Here is a 12,138-nt window from a genome sequence, read left to right as displayed (position 1 = left end):
ACAGTATGTGGGTCTTCAACAGATCTTACTCTATTCTAAAGTCAAAGTAAATTGTAAAGCGCAGTCTGCCATCATAGGTGGCCTTCCAGCAATGTCAGACTAGACCTCCCACTCCCTGCTGTCTTCATGCTCCTTCCGTAAACCTTTTGAACGTATTGGCCGATTTCATCCAAACTTCAGAGGGGAACAGTATCAAAAATAACAAAGTTCAATGTTCTATAAAAGAGGAAGCTGTTTAGAGAGAGGACTGGGGTCCACCCCAAAACTTTTCATTTTGTTGGCCAGTTTCTACAGAATATGGGAGTCTGTGTATCACCAAAGCACAGCAAGAAATGCATTGTAATGGGAAACAGAGGAGAAATTCAAATTTATGTGTAAAGATAGCAGAAAACCTAACTTAATTTTTCAAACCTAAGAATAATAATGCAAACCTATAGGAACCCAGGCTTTATCAGCCCCATGGGTCAGAAGAATACCTGTTTGGGAACGCAGTGCAGGCTCAGGCGCTTTGGGTAGGATTTCGTATAGCTCTGTTCCTGTGGATTCCACTAGTTAATACCACTCAGAGCAGAGATGAGCAACACCATGGACTCCTGTCCCAAAGTCTTTTCTGCACAGGGATATATTTGGTTTGCTTGTGTCCACTGCTTGTTGTTTTGGTATTGGCAGAGATTGCTTTACGGTAGTACTTGCCTCTTCCTTGTCAAACAGAGAGGACTTGCAGTCACACTGAGCACTCTCCAATCCCATTAACGCAGTGACAGAACAGTTTCTGGGTTAGATTGCTCTGAAGAGCCAGTGCTAAACGAGCTGCAGTATCACACAGGCACATGTGACTTCAAGACAGAAAAGTGACTACAGCTTTCCTAGAGCTTTCTCTGCCCTGTCAACACCTTGCTTTTCCAACGAGCTTGTGTTTCCAGCAAGCTGGGGATTACCACGTGCTGAAAGTAGTTGAGAAAGTGATTTCTAAACATTTCCGCATTTTAAAACACCAATGTTTTGGCTTTTGTAGTTTGATTTTCATAGTTTAGTTATGAAGTCTGTTTCTATGTGTTCCCTGCCTGTTGCTACCAATAGATTTTGAGTTTACCAATACCAATAAATGTTGAGATTATATTATTTGCAGCAATCATAATAGCTGGAGTAGTAGTATCCGGGTGGTTTACTATCAAGTTAAATGCAACTATCCTCTGAATAATTTTTTTTCCCAAAAATATTTTTTTTTCAAAACTCTCTAATAGAGTTTTCACAAGCACTTCCTTCTCACCATTTCTTGGCATGCAGAAATTATAACATTACATTTTTCTCCAAGGCTACTTGTGTTTGAAACAAGCACCAAATGCAACATGGGTACAGTGCTAGAGAACCATACAGGCTGTGGGGTAATCATTTTAAAAATGTGTGCACTTTTATGCACATGAAAAAGCATGTGAAAGATTTGGACCAGCTCTGTAGGGTCATGGGGAAAAATATACAGTTCATATCTGGTTTCTAATCTTATTGCAGAATGTGGCATATTCTATTTATTTCAGTGTATTTTATATTCAGGTGCAAGTGACATATTAGTGGAACTGATGTTCCCAACCACTGTATCTCCAGGATAACTTGATGAGACAAGCTCTAGAAAGGAAAATAATTCAGTCAGTCGCAGCCCATCCTCTCTCTGTGATGGGGTTATCAATATTCCCCTCAATTCAGGACAAGCACGGCAGTGATATCACTTATGGAAGTAGAGAAAATAGGTTACAGCCATCAGCCTACTCTGTAAAGATCATAGAATAGACAGTTGCAGGCAGCGTCAACCTCATTTGCCTTGAATGTGGCAGCATAAACACTAAATTACAGCATTCTTAGTCACAGGACTCTCTTGTTTAAAATGTAGAGTTGCTACTAAACCACAGCAAAACAGTTGGTGACAAGTCACTGACACAAAGCCTTCCCACATCTGCAAAAGAAATAATGGTCTGCTCCAGTCTTCCCGTGGTATGGTTTATATTGACTAACTTAACTGAAAAAGGCAACACAGATTCTCTTTTGGTACATATTCCAGTTGAAAGAATGTGAAAAAATCTTTCTTGTTTACCATGAGGATGTCTGCCACAGCATTTCCTGCAGCATCAGTATTCCTGAGGAGGTGGAACTCTTATCAGTGTCAGAAGTGTTTTGTCAGACTAAGGTTAGATACCAAACAGAGATGGAAGCTGAAGCAAAGTTTTGCAAACTCTGTTCTGTTTTACTGCCACTATAAGCTAGCAGCAAAAAGAGTAAGATACACATCTGTGACGCAGGTAATGCAGGATCAGCTAAATACAGGAAATTGGTAAAAGGTCTTGGAAATGAAAAATGCTCTTGATCTCACTCTGCAGCCTGTTCTTGTCACTTCCTAAACAGCTCTGTAATATAGTTTCAGTTTCAAAAGAAAAACACCAGGATCCCCAATCACATCCATTTAATCTATGCCAACTCTGAGTAGAGGCACTTTCCAAAGCATTCAGAAAGCTCTTCTGCATGATAAGCATTACATGGCACTGCTGTGAGGCAGAGGGTCATTCTGTACGAGGCCTTTATGCAATTCGGGGCAAAACAACGTGCAGCAAGACTGGTGAGGAGCTGAGACTTTAAATCAGCATCCCTACTTTAGGCGATCCAGTGGGTGAGAGAAGCTTTCCCTATATGCAGAGTCTTTCATTTTAGTTCTGCCCTCACCTTACCCTGACATGCCACAGCATCTGCTTCATTCCAGGCTTTTCAGGTATGCAATACTGCATGCAAACTATTACTCTCAGGGCAGAAAGAAACTAAGGTCTCCTTTCCACAATTCCAGCCCATTAACTCAGTATTTGGTACACACCCTGTTCTCTATGCTTTATACAAACCTTGAAAGCATAGCCCTGCAGAATAGCTTTACACTTTGAATTCCCAATCACTGGGAATTAATTCAGACCACAGAACCAGAGAGAGTAGAAGAGGCTGTAGGGATGGCAGTCTGTTTAACTGATGCAGCCCTCAAAGGTGAAAAACCACCAAATTGTTCCACCAGGAAAGCAAATGCATAGGACAAAAAAAGCAGAAAGGAAAAAGGCAGAAAATACCAACCTTATCAGCAAATTCTATTTAATGATTTCAAGGAACTGATTTAGAAGCTTTCAGATAACAACTACGCAACTCTCACAGGATGTCAGTTTTCCTGCATGAAGCTTTCTTTTAAGTCTGCAGTACAGTATCTTTTGCTTTTCTGAGGCTGGCGGTCTTGTGCTTTGGTGAAGGACAGAAAAAATCTTGAGCTGCAGGTGAAGCACCGGTTAGAATGGCAACCACCTCTAAATACTAGGTCGGCTCCCTCTGATCTGTCAGCATTGAAAAGGTTGAGAACAAACTCAGTGAAGACTGCTGTCCTTACACATTCAGGAAGCAAAACTACATTAGCAGGTATGCTGGATTAGCTCCAAGTCTCAAACTATGTGGAAGTTTAGGTTTGCTTGATGGACCATTTCTCTCCTTTATGATCAACTCATCCATCAGCACTAATTCCAAACTACCCATATTCACTGCTGCACCACATTTACCACTGCTACTAATGTATGGCAAAACTTTCAAAGGTTTTGGACAGATATCGAGTCTCTTAGGTGTTTCCAAAAGTTTCTTTTGTTGGCTTTTTAAAAAATTATTTCTTTTACAAGCCCTATTTTTTTTCATTTCCATATGCTTAATTAAATAGTGTTTATTAACATCTTATGTCGCTTCAATAAGCAGCATAAATACAGCTCAAGGAACAGAGGGAGCTCTACAAACATCATATTCACACCTGCATTCACAGGGTTTACATCACTGTAAAAAATAAAAATAATTAATGCCAGCTGAATGTCAACAGATGATGTGGTGAAAATCATTTAGCCTTTCCAGGAAAGTTAGAAACAAACAAACAAAAAAACAAACCATGAGAGGAAAACTTTACCAGGTATAATTCATTCTTTTCAAAGTTCTTGAATCTCAGGTTTCCCCTTTCTTTTAGAAGACTTTTAAACAACAGGTCTTACACACACACCAACTACCTTCTGAAGCATTTCTCTGTACCTCGTTCTTGACCCAGAAAGAAAGAATTTAATCTTCATAAGCAACATCCATGGTACAGGCAGCTCTTCCTAGAGCACTACTGAAACACATTGAAAAAACCACTTTTCTCCCTAGTCTAAAGAAGAGAGACTACAGACTGAGGAAGGGGAATTTCTCCTTAGTAATTGTCTTCAGCCAAATTAGTAAAACAAAGTAATCTCCAACACTTATTGAACAGGTGAAATCAATTTAAGTCTCTTTCCCCTTACAATTGACTCAAATGAGCACAGGATTTCACAGAGCACTTGGATACATCCACATAAGCCTAATTCAAAGTTCCTCAAAACCAACACAAATGCTCCTTTCCTCCCTTCAATGAGCTTGTTAAAAGTGTTTTTACATTTATATTTTCCAGTATCTTCAAAGGAATGTATTCAGTGGCTGGTTTTTATTAGTCTCTGATGATGTTTTTTCAATAATAAAGGGCTAACAATCTTAAAGAAAGCATACTAACTGGTCAGTGACCATCAATGGCAACACAGCATGCTGTGCTACAAGAGCTAAGTCTGCATGACAAGCAGAAAAATATGAAAAGGCATGTGACTGACAGCCACCAATTTTAAAAGCTTGGCCAGAAAGTCATTAATTGACTTCACCCTACAGTTCCTTGCCAACAACAGCAAAACAGGTGGAAAGGACCAAGTTAATAGTATCTACAGAAACATTCTCCTTTTATTGCCTATCTCTCAAAACTTAAAAAGCTAAAAATATGCATTAAATGTCAGTGCAGTTTCTGTTTCATCACACAAGTTAGCCCGAGCAGCATGTCCCCTGCAGCAAACACAGCTTTCTGGAAGGGGTGGCCGCAACAGCACAAACCCAAGTTTATTTTGTAAAAATATGTTTTTGACAACTTTATGCAGTACTTAGACCAAAAGAGTTGTCTTGGAAACCTGTTCCTGGTGAAGTTGTCCTAGCAATGCTGACTTCCTTCATGTGGAGGGAGACCAGCAACATTTGGAGACCATGCTGAGAACCAGAGACAGAGCTCAGGTTGAACGCTCTATCCCAGGCCAAACATTTTAGAGCATGGAAGGATCATGCAGAGCCATAGACACAAGGCCACTCTGAGGCCTATGAACGGCAACTACCCTGTTTACCGAACATGAACAGTGCAAGAGATCTTTGAAACAAATCAATGTATTAGGTGGGTAAATACACAGGATATTTTTTCCCCTCATTTTTTTCACCTATTTTATAAAAATCTGCTGATGTGTTCAAAATTGTGCTTTACGGTTCCCTGAACCTACCTCATCTTTCCAGGGTATTGCCAACTGTCAAAGCCTTATATCACCTTGGACTAGCAAACCTTAAAAATTTGGCTGCAGGACTATTTTTTCTTACAATTCAGCATCTGAGCATGTCCATAATTCCCAAAAGGTAGCAAATGATTCTGCATCAGCTGTACTGCCATTTGACAGTGGCAAAGCAACAATTTGTGTGGAAGTATCTGTCAACAGCAAGGTGAGCTCTCTGCCAGCAGGAGGGCAAACAGGAAAGTGGATCCCTTTGCAGTTTGTGACAATGTGAACTTGCAATAGGTGATAAAATATATATTTTTTTTTCTTTTAAAAAAGAATGAACTTTCATGTTGCGAAAACACATCATAATCCATAAACTGCAATTACATGGAAAATCAGGCACCACCTTTTTAAAGGATTCTGTTACGTTTTGAATCCCTTTCTCCTGTGGTTTACTTGTGGTATAAACACACATATACACATACACACACACTTTCCCATCCCTCACTTCCACTCCCAATAATAGCAAAAATAAACGTGAAAAATAATATTAAAAAACTCTGTATTCAGTAATATTCACACCAAAGTATATGTATAGATATATCAATTAAAATTATGAACATTTCTAAATATATTTTATGTATCATACATATATTTATATGTATAATTACATATCCACAGAAGTAGTCTTGCTGTGCTAAAGCCAGCAGTAAAAGCAAAAACAGGTTTCACAATAGGACACCCATATATGCATATGTACTGGCTGTTTGGTTTGTGAATTTATTTACAACTTAACTGTATCATAATAAATGCTTACTGTTCTATTGTACAAACGTAATAGTAAAGGTTTAGGTTTGTTTTTTAAATACAAAGACTGCAAATGAATACATGAAAAAAATTACACACCATGTACAGTATTTATAATTTATAAATGCAAAGTTAAGACCTCTTTAAATTATTGCACTTGCATATTTTTGTTTTTTTACAAAGATATTTTATATGTATCATATATATATATATGTGTGTGTGTAAATATATATATATATATAAAACATTTTTTTCAGCTCACTAACTGTAGTAAAGTTGAATGTTGTTACCTTGAAGTTCTTTCTTCTTCACATAACAGCCCAACCTGAATTTTGAATATATATGAAACTACTCTACAAATCAGTTTGATCTACCCTAGAAAGCAGTCTGTTATTTTAGGTTGTTTGACAGAGTATACACCCGTATTACAATCGAGCACAGTTTTTGGTCAAAAAGCAAAACAGGAGTTATGATGTGCCTTTGCTAGATTGGGATATATAACTTAAAGTTTGAACATGAACTTCCTTGTAGTAGTGTGCAGAAAGCCTTTTCTGTGTTTAGAATGAGTAAATTAATTGTTTCACTTCACAGAACTGTTTCTGTATCACAGTGTTTGAGGCAAATGCATTATTTCAAGAGGGTCATAATTGTTTTAAGCATCTAACAATCTATTTTTTTAACATGAATAGTTACTTGCTATCCCTACAATTTTAACACGAAATATTCTAAATGCAGTCACAGCAAACTGATCACACTGTTCTAAGTTTAAACACATGACAGAAGTCTGTGCTACGTAAAAAGATGAAATCCACACTGCATGTCCTCTCCAATGTAAATATGTTTTATCACATACTTACTAAAAAAATCTATTGCATTTCTATAATGGTCACTTATAAAAAAAATAATAATACTGCCATGAGTTGAACCATTACAGCAGAACGTTGCACTATGGAACAAAATTCACAGAGTGATTATAACAGTGCAGTTTCTATCAGCACTGTAAAAAAATATGCAACACCTCAGATGAGGAACATGCTATGTCAACTACTTTTCTCACTTAGTGCATACCTTCCAGGCATGATTTCATAATAGATTAGAAATGCTCAGATACAGCTTCAGCATTTTTACCTTTACTGGGCTTAGAAGGGAAAAGCGATTGGAATTGTCAATAAACATAATGCAGTTCTGGGAGTATAAAGTCTAACACTTCTAGGAAAGGAGAGATCTGTTAGGGTTTTTATACATTCTTATTGGTCTTGGGAAAATCAGCTTTAGCAGGATAAAAATGCAAGGAAGAATGGCTTTTGGCGATTTAATTTAAGATGCCTTACAGACCTAGATGTCTTACACTATCTGTGAGTTCCATTCAGAATTTGTAATAGTCAAATCTCAACATGAACTTAAGCCATGAAATTCAAATGCAGCTTCAGAGTTTTAATTTTTGGTGTTTTTAATTTGGAATCACGGGTATAAGTCTGCTCCTACAAAAAAAACCCAAAACAAACAAACAACCCATATCTGAATCTTCACTCTGTAAATGCTGAGGCAGACTAAATTTGCTTAGAAAATACAGCCCATCATGGCGCTTTTTTTTTTTTTTTTTTTTTTTTTTTTTTTTTTGTCTAGGTGCTAACAGAGAGTAACATTTTTGTCATGACCTCTCTCCTTTTACACACCAGGGAAACAAACCAAACCACAAATATTGACACCATAATTTTTAATTCTAATGGACATTGTACTATAGCAAACATATATATTACGTGGTTTGGATAGTTCTATATTAGAAACAATACCTGATTGACTTGAGACATTAATAGAACAAATTACTGACAATTTGACAGATTTGCTAGGGAAACATGTTTTGTATCAGTACTTATAACCTTCAAAATATAAATTATGTGATACTGCCAAATATTTTGAATGGTAAGTAACAGAACTAGTGAAGTTACCTTCACTGTCAATGAGTAAAAGATTAATTAAAAGCTTAACATACACACAGAAACAGAATGGTAAGCAATATTTTTGCAATGCTTGTAATATCAGCATTCAAAGAGGGAGAATAGCAGCAATTATACTTAACCCATGAAGGAAAAACTACCCATCCAGTTGTTGGGGTATCTGAATTGTAGAGAGTATTTTTGTAGTCACTGTGGATTTGGATAATTTCCATGTAAATTAGGAACCATGGATTGCGTCTCAAGTACTCAGCAGATGAAAGGCTGCATCTGCATGATTTACTTAAAACAGAACTGCTAAGGATTAAAGCAGAGGACACAGCATGAGATACTATTTTTTCTACTTTGGTGTGTTTCCTGCCATTTTTAAAAAAATGCCAAACTAATTTGCTGTGGTTAACAATGAATTTCTGCACTTAGAATTGGTAAAGCAAACAAAAAAATTATGGGGTTGCTGCTAGGTAATCTGTTTCATACAAATAAGATAACTTCATATTGAATTCTCAACCTCTGGGATATCTATGTACTGCAAAGGCTTAGGTGCATTTACATTATGCAATTATTTATCACATACTGTACACATGTACAGATACTGGTATGTGCTCGACCATAACAGAAGGCAAAACTCAAGAGTCCAAGTAATTTACATGAAACCCATAAGATGGCATGCTTATTAGAGCAACACAGCTCAACAGACATGAGATGGAAAAAGAGAACCTGTGTTCTGTCTTTAAGTCCCTATTAATTGTTAAAGTTACACAAATGGCCATGTTATCATGGAACCACTGCAAAAGGGTATTACCTGTGAAAAAGCATATAATGCAGTATAGGCTGTATGTGAAAGGTATGCAAAGCCTGTGTTTTCACCTACTGTATGGATCAATATGAAGATTTTTTTTCCTCATTATTTTTAAGGGAAAGATGAAGGCAAATTAAGTGTTGTTGAAACATACTCTGCAAAATTGCACTAAATTTAAAAGAGTGGCATTAAATGCAAGGTCTTAAAGTCTGTGCAGAGGTTTGTAAGGCTGAAGCCTAAGTCAGCACAGAACTGTAAACACACTATTTTAGCGTACTTTTCTTCAGTCAGCTATTCTTTCACTAAGAAAGGCAGTTCTAAGCCCTGGAAAATTTTCTGTACTAGGGGAAAAAAAGCAAACAGACAAATGGAGAATTTTTGTAATTTCACTCATCTCAGGATGGGGGAAAAGAGCAGCAGAAGACATGCAGTGTTACTGTGCAACACAAAAGCTAGTCAATACAAAAACATTTTTGATTTATTGTGATGGTACCACCATCCCTCTTATCAGACCTGACTTTTCTGACAAAGCTTTTGTTCCCAGCAGATAGCATACCTCGGGTATGTCTCCAATACCTTTTAAAATACAACTCAGCAGGTAGAAATAAAAATTATGACTTTACTTAATTGTGAGCTAGGCAAGGAAATCTTTGCTGTCACATTTAAATTTTAATCTGATACTTCTGTCACTATGGATACAAAAACTCCAACCTGAAACCCTCTCATATCAGAGATAAATATCCAGTACTTCCAGTGTTTAAAGGGAGGAGTTGTCTAGCTTTATAAACTATTCTGAAGAACAAAGCACCATCACTAGTTCTTTCAACGTTTGCCATGTAAGTGACAGATAATTTGCATCATGATGCTTAATGAAGTACTTTGAAACTTTAACCTGAATGTTGGTTTTCCTTTAGTTTGCAGCAAGAGAATTCACTGTAACCTAAGCATGAATGATAGCCTCCAAGGATTCTGCTGGAATTCAAACTGATTACAAGTAGATCACACATAAACATTCACAATAGCAATGGGTATATTGTTCTATTTATAGCCAAGAACTCCCAAGTGACACTGGTGTTAAAGCCAGCCACAGGACGGTATAATAAAAGTACCATTGAAACCCTTACTAGAAAGATACAATTTAGAAGTACCCCCTAAGATTTTATTCTGCCCCCCTCCCTGCCCCCCCATCAGTTTTAAATTAAGGCCTCAGCAACGTAGCCCATGAGATAAGGCCAGTCTTTTATATTCACAAGTTGTAAGTTCTCTTTTGATAGCTGACTCCAAAACATCTGGGTTGTCATTTTCCCTCTGTTGATGTTGTGTCACTAGTGTAGATCAGGAGATTGGCTGCCAGAGTCATTTAGCTGAGGTAACTCCATGAGTGTTACCTTCCTAGGCAGATCTACTTCTTAGCATTCTGTAGCTTTTCTTTTTCCTTTTTTTTTCTCTCTTTTTTTTTTTTTTTTTTTTTTTTTTTTTATTCCCCAAATAAAAACGAACCAAAACTAAAACCCCCCAAAATAAGAAGGGATGCTTTTCAGGTTCAAGCAATCTGTTGCTGCTGTTCAGTCATCGATCTTCACTGGAAGTGAATCTGAGGTCCCAGGAGCGAGGGACTGGGAGGGAATCCATATGGAGGCTTCCTCACCTCTTGTTACTTTCTCCCATTGGTTGAGATTGTCCCTGGAGATGCAAAGAAGTCAGAGGTAAAGCACAGTTCATAAGTTTACCAGGATTTCTTCCTAACAATACTGTCTGTTGTACTATAATTTGAGATTTAGCTTTATGCTGTATATTGGTAACTGTCATCAAGATTTTATCATCTTTCGATTATTTCAGCCTTTACCTTCAGTTATTCTATTTTCTAATTTGTGTGGCTCATACAGGTGTAGACTATATATAAGCCTACAGTATACCTTCCCCAGAATGAGCCCTGCAGCTACAGGCAGCACCTGATTCCATTACAGATTTCTAGCCCTCATGGCTGCAGAGAAAACCCAGCTGTGACCCAAGAGAGACACATCTGCAAAGACTGAAACAGCAGTCTGGACACAAGCAGCCTTCCTCACTTCAGACTTCAGGGATTTTACCACAGTGTACTTTGGCCCTTTTCAAAACCACCACAGAAATCAGGACTTTTGCCAGGAAACTTCCTTCCCTGGAAACCACAGAAGCACATTAAGCCTTCTTAAACTCCTGCACATGGGCTCTATAAAATGACGTGTGCCAACATCATAGTATCAACTTTCTATTACTATTATGGTGATCATACTGTCAAGCTAGTACATTTAAAAAGTAGTGCAAGCTGCTACATTTAAAGAGTAACTTCCCTAAGACAGAAAGTTTTTTTTAGTGTCACAGCCTGGCCAACCCCCCAGTCCAAAGTTTGGTTCACAAGACATAAAATGATGAGGAATCAAGCTGGTGATGTTCTGATGATCTGAAGGGAGTACAGACCCATCATCTTACTTGTGGTACACTAGTACCACTCCAGTGACTTGGAATTCTATGCTGATGATATCCAACAGCAGACAATACTTGCTTGCAACCCGTGGCCAAATCTAGCATTCGGTCTTCCAATACAGAGAAAGCAAGCAAGCACAACTTCTCACTATCAGATACCTAGTTACTATAACAACAGGTCTCAGATGTCTTCAGTAAACAAACAGGATGGTAAAAAGTGCTACGTGTCATATTATCGTATTACACTGGAATTTATGTTGCAGAGCTCTTCTGATTTTTATGTCACAGCTTTGCCAAAACAGTTGATAAGACAGCAATGAGCTGAAAGTGCAGTGAAGGGGTTAGAAAAAATGTGGCATTTTCTGGGGATGAGGGAAGGCAGGACCTGATGGAGCCTGTCACAGAAAGCCAGTACCCTCTATTCAGGGGTCCTCAAACTACGGCCCGCGGGCTGGATACGGCCCCCCAGGGTCCTCAATCTGCCCCCCCGGTATTTACAGAACCCCCTCACCCCCCGCCAGGGGGTTGGGGGGGAAACCAAGCAGCCGCAGATGACCTCCTGCCACTTCATCCGTGCGCCGGCCCCCTGGTTAAAAAGATTGAGGACCCCTGGGCTAGGGTAACACCTACACCATTTTCTGCAGACAGATGGAAACCTGCTCTGCCAGTGCTCCAGGCCAACTGGAAGTCATGAAGCCAGCACTAATATGGTGTTGAATCTCAGCTCACACAATCCCGCAATAAGGGTTATCAAAAT

The 12,138-nt window shown here is 38.3% G+C and overlaps 1 protein-coding gene across 4 annotated transcripts in view; it reads right to left on the bottom strand.

The window, feature by feature from the left end:
• The window catches only part of PDE10A (phosphodiesterase 10A), a 255,673-nt gene that overhangs the window by 55,182 nt on the left and 188,353 nt on the right, over positions 1 to 12,138 (bottom strand). For 3 of the 4 annotated variants that reach the window (XM_080390537.1, XM_080390539.1, XM_080390540.1), the window contains exon 22: positions 5,903 to 10,601. The exons of the other annotated variant lie outside the window; for it this stretch is intronic. In XM_080390537.1, the coding sequence (XP_080246663.1) occupies positions 10,484 to 10,601 (118 nt within the window). In that variant the 3' untranslated portion in view covers positions 5,903 to 10,483. Of the gene's footprint in view, positions 1 to 5,902; positions 10,602 to 12,138 lie in introns of those variants that run through there. 4 annotated transcript variants of the gene reach the window in all.

This window comes from Falco punctatus, assembly GCF_963210335.1.
Source record: "Falco punctatus genome assembly, chromosome: 5".
NCBI lineage: Eukaryota > Metazoa > Chordata > Aves > Falconiformes > Falconidae > Falco > Falco punctatus.
This window is presented reverse-complemented; position numbering and strand designations above follow the sequence as displayed.